We start from the raw sequence: 15,599 nt of genomic DNA on the forward strand, positions 1-15,599 counted from the left end.
AAACCCCATTACATCATGCAGTGATGATATTTACTGAAATCAATCAAGTTTTTAACCTTTCAGAGCTATATAGTGCAGCATACAACAATGGACCCAGACATTCAGCTAAGTCTGAGGTCAATAGGCCCCACTGAAGAGAATGGGGAAGGGTCATTTTGTATAGAGCAGATATGAATGGCACATTTTGGTGTAAGGCTTCCGATTGCCATTGAGGAAGTTGGGAAACCTTCCCCCATCCTTTAATGACCAGTGGGCTGCAGGGTTTAACCTGCCAGAATACATGTTGAGTACATGCCTCTTCCACTGCTGGTTAAGTTGGAGCAGTGATGGCACGTGGCCCTTAGTTGGGTGGTATTTGCTCACAGTTAGATAGGTGATCCATCCAGTGCCTCCCTGGACAACCGTAAAGTTGAGACAGAGTGGGTAGGCCCTAAGCTTACAGGTCTACCCGCATGTTTTCCTGCCTGTGGGTGACCTGTAAGATTCAACCTCTGTATCTCTGGGTTTCTTGCCTGAAACTCTGCCCCTGGTTTATGATACCTGTCCCTGTTACAATCAAGGCCTTCACTCCAGGTGACACTGTGGCTCAGTGGTTAGCACTGCTGCCTCACAGCACCATGGACCTGGGTGCGATTCCAGCCTCAGGCAATTGTCTGTGTGGAGTTTACACATTCTTTCTGTGTCTGCTTGGGTTTCCTCTGGGTCCATCACGAAGGACTCAAAGCCCTCCGCTTCTTCCTTTCCCGCCGTACCAACCAGTACCCTTCCACTGACACCCTCCTTCAACTGACTGAACTGGTCCTCACCCTGAACAACTTCTCTTTCCAATCCTCCCACTTCCTCCAAACCAAAGGAGTAGCCATGGGCATCCGCATGAGCCCCAGCTATGCCTGCCTCTTCGTAGGATATGTGGAACAATCCATCTTCTGCAGCTACACTGGCACCACCCCCCACCTTTTCCTCCGCTACATCGATGACTGTATCGGTGCTGCCTCGTGCTCCCACGAGGAGGTTGAACAGTTCATTCACTTTACCAACACATACCACCCCGACCTCAAATTCACCTGGACCGTCTCAGACTCCTCCCTCCCCTTCCTAGACCTCTCCATTTCTATCTCGGGCGACCAAATCAACACGGACATTTACTATAAACTGACCAACTCCCACAGCTACCTAGACTACACCTCCTCCCACCCTGCCCCCTGTAAAAACGCCATCCCATATTCCCAATTCCTTCATCTCCGCTGCATTTGCTCCCAGGAGGACCAATTCCAATACCGTACAACCCAGATGGCCTTCTTCTTCAAAGACTGCAATTTCCCCCCAGACGTGATCAACGATGCTCTCCACCGCATCTCCTCCACTTCCCGCTCCTCCGCCCTTGAGCCTCGCCCCTCCAATCGCCACCAGGACAGAACCCCACTGGTCCTCACTACCACCCCACCAACCTCCATATACATCGTATCATCCGTCGTCATTTCCGCCACCTCCAAACGGACCCCACCACCAGGGATATATTTCCCTCCCCTCCCCTATCAGCGTTCCAAAAAGACCACTCCCTCCGTGACTCCTTCGTCAGGTCCACACCCCCCACCAACCCAACCTCCACTCCCGGCACCTTCCCCTGCAACCACAAGAAATGCAAAACTTGCGCCCACACCGTCCCCCTTACTTCCCTCCAAGGCCCCAAGGGATCCTTCCACATCCGCCACAAATTCACCTGCACCTCCACACACATCATTCACTGTATCCGCTGCACCCGATGTGGCCTTCTCTACATTGGGGAGACAGGCCGCCTACTTGTGGAACGTTTCAGAGAACACCTCTGGGACACCCGGACCAACCAACCCAACCACCCCGTGGCTCAACACTTCAACTCCCCCTCCCACTCCACCAAGGACATGCAGGTCCTTGGACTCCTCCATCGCCAGACTATAGCAACATGACGACTGGAGGAAGAGCGCCTCATCTTCCGCCTAGGAACCCTCCAACCACGAGGGATGAACTCAGATTTCTCCAGTTTTCTCATTTCCCTCCCCCCCCCCCCCCCCCCCCTTGTCTCAGTCCCAACCCTCGAACTCAGCACCACCTTCCTAACCTGTAATCTTCTTCCTGACCTCTGCGCCCCCACCCCCACTCCGGCCTATCACCCTCACCTTAACCTCCTTCCACCTATCGCATTTCCAACGCCCCTCCCCCAAGTTCCTCCTCCCTACCTTTTATCTTAGCCTGCTGGACACACTTTCCTCATTCCTGAAGAAGGGCTCATGCCCGAAACATCGATTCTCCTGCTCCTTGGATGCTGCCTGACCTGCTGCGCTTTTCCAGCAACACATTTTCAGCTCTGATCTCCAGCATCTGCAGTCCTCACTTTTTCCTCTGGGTGCTACAGTTTCCTCCCACAGTCCAAGCATGTGCAGGTTAGGTGGTTTGGCCATGCTAAATTGCCCCATAGTGTCCAGGAATGTAAATGCTAGGTGGGTTAGCCATGGGAAATGTAGGATTAGGGTGTGTGTGTGGGTCAAGGTGGGATGTTATTTGGAGGGTCAGTGTGAACTTGATGGGCCAAATGGCTTGCTTCTACACTGTAGGGATTCTATGATTCAAGTGAAAACAAATTGCATTTGAATCCTGCCAAATCGGTAATAATGCTTCTTTGAAAACATAGGATGGCAATTCCTTTCTCTTTTGTTCATTTGGTAATGCTGTTGCTATGGTGTTACAATATTTATATTTAGTAATTTCCCGTATTTCAACAAGTGCCTAGTAAGTATCAGGAATAAGATTCCTTTGCTTCTCCTTCCCCAAGACATACTTAAGAAGTTATAGATTGAGACACAGGAGCGTAAGCCTCTTGTGTTAAATAGAGAGAGATATTTTAAAGGCTAATTTAGAAAATTTACTTTAGTCAGTACCTATGAGGTATGAGTGAAATATTTTGCAAGAAATAGAATGATGGTAGCGGTGCATTTAGCTAATTCAAACTCAGCTTTTGGCTTATACTGAGTGTTTCACTGCAATGCTACTTTTCAGACACTTATTTCACTATCAGCACATACATTTCTGAAGCCTTATTTTGTCTTTTAATCCATGATCAAACTAGTGCTTTATTGAAAGTGTGGTTATTGAATATGACAACAGTAGATGGGTTTATTATAATACCTTAAGTTATAACCAAAATAACTTAAGTTAATTATTTTCTCTTTTGGCTTTTTGTATTTCCTTAGCGCATTGTCTTTGCTCTAGTGAAGTGCAACGGTTCTTCCTTGTTAAAGATGTATGTGGCCTAAAGCATTCAGGTTCCCAGCTCATCCCCTTTTTGAGGATCACTGAAAGAGGATGAAAAATCTCCTTGTTGCCAATAACTTACTTCCACGTTTGCCCTAGAGATTTTCTGATAACATTCTGTAAGAGTCTTACATGAATGAACATGAATGAAGTGTATGACATTTTTTGTCACAGATACCTTTTCCCTTTCGACTAAACAAATGTGCCTCTTTCAGCACCACCACACTGGCAAGTTCATATTTAATGTTTCTCGAGCTCATGAAGCCTACTTCCTTGTCAGCACCTGGTCTTTGCTTCCCTCATGTCACCTCCCATCTGGTTTGTACAATTCTACAAGAGCACATTCTTTTAATTGACAGACCAATTGTTAAACTCACAGTTTACTTATCTTATAATCTAGGCATCATTTATTTTCACTTTTGGCAATTTGATCATATCATTTGTGTTTTCACTGCCTTTCATTGTCTCACTTGTTATTGAAACTCAATAGAGGAAATGAGGGCTTCTGTTCACAGTTAGAAATGAAGCAGTTCAGTATTAAACCAAAGCAGGACCCAGGTTTGAACATGATACTTAAGCCCCATTTATTTTAAACTGCATAGTCACATCAATGTCAGAAAACTTCCTCACTCTTACCTTTAGGATCACAATGCTAACATTTCAGTCTTCACTCTTCCACCATTTGCCATAAATCATTCTTGCTCAAGGATAGACATTCTGCATGCTTCATCATTACCTTGATGAGAGATACCAGAATAAGACCTGTGAAGAAAAGTATAATTAAATGTTAAGAAATAAAGATAAGGAAAATCTGAAAAGGCGGAGATCATTTCTGATGAACTAATTTTAGAAATGCAGCAGTAATTATTTTCCTTCGAGCAGCCTGCTTAAGTACTGAGGTAGGAGAGATGATTTAAGAGTGGGGCGGGAGCTGTATCAGCACTGATTCATACAGTGCCCGCTCAGGAAAATGAGATAAATACCAAGATGCAATTCAGCCTTCTTGAAATTAACCCACAGACTGCATTAGGCAAATTTGATGGTATTATGAGATTTTCCAATTTGTCAAGTAACAATTTCTCTTTTGTGTTTTGTCAGGAGTCCAGTTTGCGCCATCATAGTAATTTCAATTGCCTTGATAAATTAAGCTTGAGGTTAAAGAATAATGTTATAGATAGCTCTTATAACATAAAATATAAAAAAGCTATTAGCCAAATGATTAATAAAGATGCGTTTTAAAAGAATCAAGCTCTTTAAAATTAGATACCAATCTCTCACCTTGAGAAAGAGACAAGAAATTAAAGGATGCTTCAGAAAATGATGGGACAGTCTTAATTCTGGTTATTTTCTAATATTGATTCGAATGTGTTTGAAGGTTATTGGGAATATGCTACCAGGCAGTTCAGAACCTGCCTCTCAGGCAGAAGGTTGGAATCCATCAGAAAAACTATTGGCAACTTTCTCTTTGGCTGTTTCATCCTCATTCTTCCTTTCACCTTCTTTCTTATACACACACATATCTCTCTCTCATCCTCTGCTTGCTCTCTTTCTTCCTTTCATTTAATTTAATAGAATGAAACTCTTCCAAGATCTGTCAGAGGAATGTAAGTTTTCCAAGCAAATTATCCTTTCCAAGAGCGGCACAGTGGCTCAGTGGTTAGCTCTGCTGCCTCATAGCGCCAGGGACCTGGGTTTGATTCCAGCCTCGGGCAACTGTCCATGTGGAGTTTGCACATTCTCCCAATGTGTGCGTGGGTTTCCTCCGGGTGCTCTGGTTTCCCCCCACAGTCCAAAGATGTGCAGGTGAGGTGAATTGGCCATGCTAAATTACCCATAGCGTTCAGGGATGTATAGGTTAGGTGCATTAGTCAGGGGTAAATGTAGAATAATAGGGTAGGGGAATGGTTTTGGGTGGGATAGTCTTCAGAGGGTCAGTTTAGACTTGTTGGGCTGAAGGGCCTGTTTCCATACTCTAGGGATTCTAAGAGGGTAAAGTTGAAAATCCATTCCAGTCTGACCTAGATTGCCCTGTTTTGTCATTTCTCTCTGTTGGCATAAGGAATGACGAAGCATGATTGACTAAAGAGATCCATTTGTGAAGCAGTGTTTGGGTACCCTGGATGTGGATGGATTGCAGCACCACAAAGCTCTGTTCATTTAATTTACCCGAAGCTGCAATTTACTCTTCAATAAATCTTACTTAGTACCTCAGAATGTTCATTTAAAGTGCCTGCATTAAAATGACTTGAAAACAAAATTCAGGAAAAAACAGATTGTCTGATATAACATGAGAAGCTGGACCAATCATGGAGTGGGTACTGTGCAGTTGCACAGGGAAAATGTCAAGGTTTAATGGATTAATTATGTGAACGAGTTTCATGATACTGGCATGCATCCTTTGAATCATGTTATGCTGTGGTCTACTGAAAGTATTTAACATGAGAAGTGAAAAAAAGAGGGCAAGGATTAGAAAGAGACTATTTAAGAGTAAAATCAGGAAGCATTTCCACATCAAGTGCAGTGAATGTTGAGAGCTGATCATTTAAAATCATACGGTTACTGTATCAGTTAACTGCAGAGTGATCTATATGTGAGAAACAGAAAAGAAAATAACTTTAAGAAGGAAACCATACATATAATTCCAATCCTGGCAATGAAGAATTCTGTGGATGATACCAAAATTTGTTACCAATTGCACCAATATGCATCAGCCTTTAAAATTCAGTGATATGATATTCTTATATATTATTCTTATATTCTTATAGCTACCATGTCACTATCACCCAGTTAGCACTATCATGGAAGTTATAGTTCACCCCTAAGCTCACAAATAAAAAATGCTTTCTTCATTTGTATTGCATGAGCAATTCCTGCAGTTTTGCTAAATTGGATTTATTGCAAATGACAATATTTGACTCTTGCTGAACCCTGTGATGTCAGCTTCTGAAATTGGTAACAGAAGTTGGCAGGGCTCAATTCAAGACGTCAGTAGTTCTGTTGAACTGCTCTTGACAAAGTAACTTAGTGATTCCAAGTGACCAAGTTAGAAGTTCCAGTAAATGAAATGAAATCAATTTAAAATATCAAAAGCTGATTGAAGTACCTTCATGACATTTTTTTCCAAAGTAGCACTTTTTTCCAAAGTGTGTCAAAGTCATGACCTTCATAAAAAAAAGTTTCCCTATGAATGATGCCATTATAAACTCAGAAAGATATAATTCCAATGCCTTAGCAGGTGAATGTATGGGGTTGATGCAGAACTAAGCCTGACTGATGAGAAAGATTCAGCTTCATGGAGATATGCAGCACTGAACCAGACCTTTCGGTCCAACTCATCCATGCTGACCAGATATCCTCACCTAATCTAATCCCATTTGCCAGCACTTGGCCTATATCCCTCTACACCCTTCCTATTCATATACCCATCCATGTGCCTTTTAAATGCTGTAATTATACCAGCCTCCACCACTTCCTCTGGCAACTCATTCCATAGGTCCCTTTTAAATCTTTCCCTTTCACCCTAAACCTATGCCCTCTAGTTCTGGAGTCCCCCACCCCAGGGAAAAGACCTTGTCTTTTTACCTTATCCAGTTCCTCGTGATCTTATAAACCTCTAGAAGGTCACCCCTCAGCCTCTGATGCTCCAGGGAAAACAGCCCCAGCCTATTCAGCCTCTCCCTATAGCTCAAACCCTCCAACCCTGGCAACATCCTTGTAAATCTTTTCTGAACCCTTTCAAGTTTCACAACATGCTCCCTGTAGGAGGGAGACCAGAATTGCACGCAATATTCCAAGAATGTCCTAACTAATGTACTGTAAAGCTGCAACATGACCTCCCAACTCCTATACTCAATGCTCTGACCAATAAAGGAAAGCATACCAAATACCTTCTTCACTATCTTATGTACCTGCAGCCTCACTTTCAAGGGTCTATGAACTTGCACTCCAAGATCTCTTTGTTCAGTAACACTCCCCAGGACCTTACCATTAAGTGTGAAGTCCTGCTCTGATTTGCCTTTCCAAAATGCAGCACGTCGCACTTAACTAAATTAAAGTCCATCTGTCATTCCTCAGCCCATCTGATTAGTTGAGATCGAAGTGGCGCAGGTATAAATGATCGGAGCCCTGGGTTAGGTTGGGTGAAATCAGCTATCATTCCCGAACCTGATAGCTCTTCAGCAACCACTGTGTAAATGTGTAAAGCTGTGGGTATTGAATGAGGCCAATGATTCACAGAACTAGCTCTGATGGTCTCCTATATTTAGCATGGTAATGCTTATTATGTTGTTCATGGATGTAACCAAAGGCATCTATCACAAATCACAAGGAACTTGGGACAAAACTTGTTTGAAACATTGGTTGGTCTCAACTGGAGTACTGCATCTAGTTCTGAGGGCACTTCACTGCAGGGAAGATGTTAAGGGCTAAGAGAGAGCACAGACAATATTCACAAAAATGGTTTCAGGGTGGAGAAATTTTAGTTAAATAGCTAGTTTGCATTAATCGAAACTGTTTTCCTTGGACAAGAGAAGACTTGATAAAAGTATTCAAAATCAAAAGACACCTGGATAGAGTAGAGAGAGTAAGAGGGAGAAACTGTTCCCATTGGTGGAAGGCTTGAGAACCACAGAGCATACATTTATGATTAGGACACAAGGAAGTTGCAATATGAGGAAAACTATTATCACACAGTGAGTGGTTAGGATCTGGCATTGCTGTCTGCAAATTTGGTGGAGACACGGTCAATTGAGGGAATTGGATTAATATCTGAAAAGGATGATTGTGCAGACGACTGGGGAAAAGCAAGGGGAGTGGCGCAAGGTGAATTGTTCCTTCAGTGAACCAGCACAGGTATGAGGTACTTCGTGTAAAACTACGATTCTGTGATTCCACAGCATCCTTGAGAAAAGAAATAATTGCAAAAAGAAAAGCACAGGAAGGTCATTTTTTTGTGAAAACTGAACGTAATTCTGTAACTTGGTTCACGAATTCCTAATCGAAAAGGCAGAATGTGACGAGAAGCATAGCATTTTTGAGCCTAGCCAGATTATTGAACCATGCGGATCTTTTTCTCAGGTCTTCACTGTTGGCTTTCATTCCCTATTTCAAACTTTCATCTATCAAGCGCCCTTGGATTCAAAAATTAAATCTATTATTTTGGATTTAAACCACTCAATGTTATGCCCTTTAAAGACCAAAGGGCAGTTTAATTGGAGAGTAATCCTTCTTCCTTCAACATATTTATCTGTGTGCACTTACATATTCAGAAAAGGAAAGGTATCTTCCAAAACACTTGAAGCTCATGGGAGCTTGCCATTTAGTAGCTTCAAAAAAGCAGGAAGCAAGAGTCCACCAGAAGTGACACATGTTGCCTAAGCCATAAGGAGCATCAAAGGTCAATATCCATCACCACCTTCATTTAAGTGAAGAAAATTATGTTGATTTTCTTTGCCCAAGAAGATTAGTTTATTAAAAGATCTCAAAAAGATTGTCTTTTTTCCCCTTTCCATTCTGTGTTTGATCATGAATTTAACTACAGAGAAAATTCGATTTTACCTGTTTTGTTTCTTTGTTGACATTTGATGCTGTCCAGTCTTAGAAGATTGTTAAGAAAACTGCAGTTTGAATGGAAGAAAGTGCTGGTCTTTGAGGAGGTTGGTGGAATTAGCATGCAGCTGGGTTCCTCTGATAAATGGATTCACTTAGGTCACCGAGGAGAACAGTGTGACATTAAGTGATTTACAGTCCTTTCTCTTTAATGAAATTGTTTCAGTGAGATGATGCTGAAAGCTTTTAATGGATAGCTTTCCTTGATGTAATGAAATTGTATTCCGTCGGCATTTAATATAAGGTGCAGTTATTATTTATTGGAGCTTTCCAGAGCCTCAGTTGCTTGCACCTAGTCTGAGGAAAGACAAACATTTTCAAGTGGATAATACAGGGAGATAAATAAATATCAAACAGCAAAGTATTTAAGAAAGGATGGGTATGAGTGTGTATGATGGTGTATGTATTTGAGCAACAGAGGGAGCGAGAGGAAAAGATTAATAGAGATAAAGATGGAGCACCTGTAAGAGTATTCATACAACAGGCCTGGTTGCAGAAAAGCCTTAAGGGAGGCTTTGTAGTACATAACACTGCTAATATTCTGCTTCTCTAAGTTTATCCTCCTAATCTATTTAACAGGCAACTGGATTACAACCAGATCAGCTGCATTGAGGATGGAGCGTTCAGGGCTCTGCGTGACCTGGAAGTGCTGTGAGTACTGCTTCAATTTGTCCCTAAAGGGCAGTCCTTTGCTTAGGGATTATCCGTGCATTAGTTCCTCTCAAAGTTGCACACCTTGCAGGGAAAAAAAAAGCCCTCTGTGTTAGTCTGTGAGCTAGTGAACAGTTGCAGTGGATGTTAGATCAGGTTTTGTTCTATGCGTTGGAATCTGCAAAGACATTTTCATCATTATTGGAACACGTACCTGTGAGTATACATGTGTACAAGATGACACCATCAAAGATTAAACCTGACAGCTACAGCTTTTCAAGAAAGCTTGTTTTTACTTGTGTGTGCGACCATGGGACAAGCTGGATCACTCATTGAGACTTCAATCACCTCTTCGAGGTGCCCCAGAAATCTTCACAACAGTCTGATGCTCGTTCTAAAATAAGTATTAAATAAAGTCTCAGCTGCAGTGCCTAACATCAGGAATAATTTACAGCTAACTGCTAAGAAGGTATGTAGTGGAAAAGCTTTCCCCCCTTAATGTAGTAGTTGAGTCTGGTCAAGAGAAAAGCAAAGCCTTGGAGAATTTGGAGCACTTAGCACATTCTTGACATTTTTGGCCTTGGGACTCTATTCTTTACATTCTTCAGACATTTCTAGATATGTCAGGCAGCAAGGAATGGGTTCCACTTTTAACAAACATGGTGATCACCAGATGTTCTAATCAAAGGCTGGCTCCACTATGATAGAAAGGGAGGGAGTTGCACACTGAGTAACTGCTTGGATTTTTGGATCAACTTGATTCTTAGCTCTGTTTGGAAAGATTGAGACCAGTACTTAGTTTCAGTAGCTGTTAGAGATCAAGCCAATTAATGTTAGAGCTCTTACTGCAGGGAAGCTCTTGTCAGGAAATTACACGTATCAACTAACCCCAACCTACTTGGCTTTCAAGCAGCTGATTTACAGCATGCAGTTAAAATGTCTGCTGCTTCTGCTGGGGGGAAGGGGTGGTTTGCATTCGCTGTGGTTGTTAAAAGACTAGGATTTATTTTCAACAGGCTGATCCTAATGTAGTTGTCACAATGTTACTGCTATAGAAGCAACATTCAAAAACACTGTCTTTATCGCAATTGACTTATTGTCTTTTTAAACTGCAGCTAAGCTTTCTCTCTGGGAAACTATTGGTTTCCATGATAACCAGTCAAAGGAACTGACACCGGTTTTCAATCTCTTATGTCAGCAAATCAACTATAAAATGACAACTCTGTATTATCCTTGCAGAAAACAGTAACTCTAATTACTTTAGTGACATAAACTGTAAACTGCATTGCTTAAAAAAGCTCTTCACTTTGTACAGGTATGCTTTTGTCATTCACATTCTACCTTGATCTTATGATTGTAAGCATTGTGCAAAAGTACTTTTTGTAATTGATTGTTAATGGATGAGGTCAACAGTTAACAAAGCTTAAATGGAGAGAAAATGCAAAGAGAAGGAGGTTGGATTATTTCTGGCCTTCCAGGACTATTTCCATCTGTAGGTACATTTTCCTAAAGGAACTAGAAATAAAGCTGCTTCAACTAAATGGTTGTTTACTGAGCTGTGCTTGAAGTTCTGTTGAGCAGATACTGTCCATGCATTGAGCAGATCCCTGATTTATCTTATTGAAGTAAAAATACCAGGGCTGTTTATTGTGAGTGCAACAATGAATAAACCACCATCCAAACGTCTCTTTGCGAAGTTTACAAGTAACTGTGTTTCTGACAAAGAGACACATGGTAGTCATAATCAAAAAATAATATTTAGTGAAAATAGCAATGATTTCCACCGATTATAAAGTAAATTGTGTGTGTTTCCTTAACATGACTATAAACTATGGAAAAGAAATGGATAACAATATACGTCCTCAGAAAGTAACATTTCAATCCAGCTGGTTCATAGTTCAGTCAAGGGAAGCAAGCATTGATTGAAAGGAAAGAGCTGCTATCAGCATTTCAAAGTGATATACAGTGGAATACACAAGGGTTGTCAGTGTTGGTTGCTCCCCTCTTCCTCCTTTTCAAAGCTCACATTTCCATTCTGTTATGAAGCATGCAGTCGTGAATAATGATCTTACATCAAAAACTCGGACTTCTCCACAGAAGAAGTGGTCTGTTTATAGCTCTTTGAACTTCCCACAGAAAGAGAATACATTTATTCCTTCACATCATTAGTCAGAGACTCACAGCTACATCGACAGCAAAAAGCAATTAAAATTAAAAACGACGAGATTGATAACCTTGGAAAAATCTTGTATTTTATTTATTTTTGTTTTGCAGTACCCTTAACAATAACAACATTTCCCGACTCTCAGTGGCAAGCTTCAACCACATGCCCAGACTTAGAACCTTGTAAGTAAAACTGAAAAGAGCGACTGCTAAGCAACCTAAGTTGTGTTATATTGTTGAGCCACAATTGCAGCAATACTATCTGAACTGGTGCAATTTCAGTGAAGCAATATGGTGAAATAATGACAAGATTCCAAAACCTATATTAAAGTGCACAATTTGGAACTCTTTTGTTATGTTTCATATTCTTGATGATTGCTTCTCAAAGAATATTTAGCATAACAAATGTTAGGACATTTGTTAGAGGCAAATTAGAATTGTAGCAGATTACATGCCATACCAGAGAGATTTGCTTTCCTCTTTTGTTTCTCATTTTTACTTTGACAAAAGCAAACCATGTTGCAGCAAGCCCATGTACTGGAATTGTCATATTCCAAAGTACAGTATCTAATTAAAAGTGTCTGCCTAACCAGTAATCTCCTGAATGGAAAATTAGAATGCTGGATGACATTCTGAGTTTCAATATCCATTAGAGCATATTTTGTTAGGATTGAATACTTTGACTAAAAGGTTCTGATGAAATGACATTACACAGTCGATGCAGCATTCGAGACAGCATCTTGATTTATAGCTTTTGTCATCCTTTATTTTACTTTGAGGAACATGAAAGCCAGTCTGAAGTAATTTGCCTAATTTAGAGGATACATTTGTCTGATATTTTATTAATGGCAAGGTGCTTTTTGCTTGTTGGATGGGAGCCATGTTCTTGTGAAGGTCCTGTCAGGAAAAGTAGCTCATTTAATTCTTCTGCACACTGCCATTTGCGTCTTTTAATTTTAGAGATTGCTTTGAGCGCAGGTCCCAAAGGGCCAAAATCTGATAATCCTTTTTCTGTGATTAAACAAGAAAGGAGTAAATCAGAAAAAAAAATGATATGAAAGGAGTGTTTTATATTGAGTTACTTTCTGTCTTGTTCAGCAGAAAATGAATGTCATCCGCTAAAAGGATTTTGAAGGCAGTTTTTATAGAGACTAATAATGGCAAGACTTATTGATATTTTTAATTGGGAGCCAAAGCTTCTATTAGCATTAATTTTCTTGCTGACAGTACGCTACCACTGTCGTGCAATTTGCTTTTTTTGTCTTTTGGTTGGATTTAGTCTTCTGAATTCCATAATTAGGTTTCTGGCTTTTAGGTGTTTGCTGAGCTCGTAATCCAGTCAAGGGGGGATACTTCGAATTGATTTTGTGACAACTGAGCCAACTTATATTAATTCATTAATCTGTAGTTAAAAGGCTGCTGTAATACAAATGTTGCTTAAAAAAAATTTGGAAGTATTGAAAGTGGTTCTGTCAGGGATCCTTAAATTTACAGATGAGATTTAAAGGATTGATTCCTCATTTGCTGTCGTTATTACGCAAACCATGGATCTATGAAATTGTGCTGCACACCCTTCTTCATTCATTTCAATGTGTTAACTTTGTTCCTTGCTTTTATATTCCAGCCGACTCCATTCAAACAACCTGTACTGCGACTGCCATTTAGCATGGCTTGCTGATTGGCTGCGGCAGCGCCCTCGGGTTGGGCTGTACACTCAGTGCACAGGGCCTGGGCACCTGAGGGGCCATAATGTTGCAGAAGTGCAAAAGAAGGAGTTTATTTGCTCTGGTAAGTGGCTAAAGAGGAAATATATTTTAAAATTGATAAAAGCACATGCATGTATTGCACTAAATTGTTTTTAAAAAAGCAGACTTCATTTTTAAGGTAAAGTTGCCTCTGTGGAAAGCTTAGGTGCATGCCATCTTCAGAAATAGTAAAAGTATTAAGGGCTTGAATTACTTAAGTGCTCTGTAATGTGCAAAATCATTTGAGTTTTTACTATACTGTCTTGAATTTGAAATCATCAAACTATTCATTTCAAATGAGTTTGTAACATATGCATGCTTTTTCTCATTCCTGATAGTAAGTTAAATGAATGTAATAAATAATAAGATATTTAGTTCTGACCTGTTCACTAATGAATCAATGTTTCCAAACTAATGACCGAGGAGCTGAGATCTTGCAGAATATTTCAACAACTGTCATTGCGAACTGTTTATGATTGTTTTTATTCATAATGTTTTCTTGAAAAGAAATACGAAAGATATTGGGCAGACAATTGCAGCGATGTCTCTCGGTGTGAAGCCTGTTGGCAAAATCATGTTGCTTTTCACTTCTAAGATCTTTGAGTCTTTACCTGATGGGGATGTAAGAGAAAGGGGGTCTGAATTATAGTTGCAATCCTTTCAGTTCACTAATAGATCAGGAAAGATTAGCAGGTAACATTCCTGGTGATGTTACAAATGATCCTTCAGCAGCTTAATTAGACGTTGTCTTCATTCAGGAAACTAGATGTGAAATCTTTTTGTTTCCTTGCACAGAATCACAGTCCACTTGTATGATATTCTTTGAACAATCATCTCGAGTACCAGATTATTTTCCTCTTATTTTTTATCAAGCCTAAAGATACTATGTTAAAGCGCTTTTAAGGTCAGGTATTGAACTTGAAGCCTCCAAGAAACATTTGTCATTCTTCAGCAATTTTGAAAGAACTGAGTGCATTATATTAATCTCAATGCGTTTTATCATTTTTTTCCATGCTTACCAGATGAGAATAAAGGCAAGTTTACTTTTGTTTGTATTTTACTAATTGTTAGATATTGGTAGCATTGTGAGATGGTTAAGAATTGCCATCTGATATCTAGAATTCTATCTAGTTGTAGAGCATTTTGTAACAATCCCCTTGGGTCAATTTTTAAGTCTTGCATGTGTCAAATAATTGGGTTTGTTTTCTTCATTGTCGGCACTATCACACAATTTTTGTTCTTTCATAAAACTGAAAAATGTAAATAATGGAGGATGCATTTGGTAAATTGAATGGAGACAATCCAATGGAGGTGACTGGGTCGATGTTCTAATCCATGAGCATAAAGTGTTCTTTTCAGCATCTGAACCTGAGAGTTATTAATTCCATTCTGCTTCATTGAGAACTATCATTATGTAAGAGGATGCATTTTTGTTGCATTTAAAAATATTGCATTTCATTGTATCAGAAGATGTTCCTGAATCAGTGCTGAGATAAATTGAATAAAATGTTTAGCCGCTGACAGTTATATCAGCTATTTTCATTATCTTCCACTTGGTATCAGTTTCCCAGGTGTAGCCCCAAATATTTCACACCAACCCACAAGCTTGTCTGAAGTAGACAAACACCAGGTAGGACCAGATGTAAAATAATGTAAATGGGATTCTTGGAACGTTTCTACCTCAGGGTTACATGTTTTTTTTAGGTTCTAGCACATATATTCATTGACTCATCATTTTCATGCATAGTTCTTGTTGCATTCTCTGGCTGTTAGAGATGGAATTAAATTTTCAGGACTTGACATTGGGTTTTATGCTCAATTGACTTGTAAGTTTTAAGTAACAATTTCTGTTCGAGATAGTATTCATGTTGAAACATTATTTGCTAAGTAATTGTTGCATCCATTTAACCTGAGTGTGTTGTTTAATCAATATGAAGTAATGTACTGGAAAAAGTAAATGTGTCTCACTGGAGTTGTTGCATTTACTTTAGTATCATCTGTTTAGCTGGATACTCTGGAGTTCTGATTAGAATGTTTCACTCACCAGCCCATTAATAATATAAAGCACAAGCTACATGTTAGAAATGTGGCCATGGTTACGGATTCATATGTTTGTCTAAGTCATGGTTAAAGCTTTCATATGCT

At 40.1% G+C, this 15,599-nt stretch overlaps 1 protein-coding gene across 3 annotated transcripts in view; it reads left to right on the forward strand.

The window, feature by feature from the left end:
- slit2 (slit homolog 2 (Drosophila)) overlaps nt 1-15,599 on the forward strand; it is a 464,730-nt gene that overhangs the window by 265,400 nt on the left and 183,731 nt on the right. For all 3 annotated transcript variants that reach the window (XM_087986800.1, XM_087986798.1, XM_087986799.1), the window contains exons 6-8: nt 9,475-9,546; nt 11,821-11,892; nt 13,334-13,497. In XM_087986800.1, the coding sequence (XP_087842926.1) occupies nt 9,475-9,546; nt 11,821-11,892; nt 13,334-13,497 (308 nt within the window). The remainder of the gene's footprint in view (nt 1-9,474; nt 9,547-11,820; nt 11,893-13,333; nt 13,498-15,599) is intronic.

Source organism: Chiloscyllium plagiosum, unplaced genomic scaffold, assembly GCF_037043375.1.
Source record: "Chiloscyllium plagiosum isolate Xiang-an unplaced genomic scaffold, Cpla_swu_hap1 HiC_scaffold_1, whole genome shotgun sequence".
NCBI lineage: Eukaryota > Metazoa > Chordata > Chondrichthyes > Orectolobiformes > Hemiscylliidae > Chiloscyllium > Chiloscyllium plagiosum.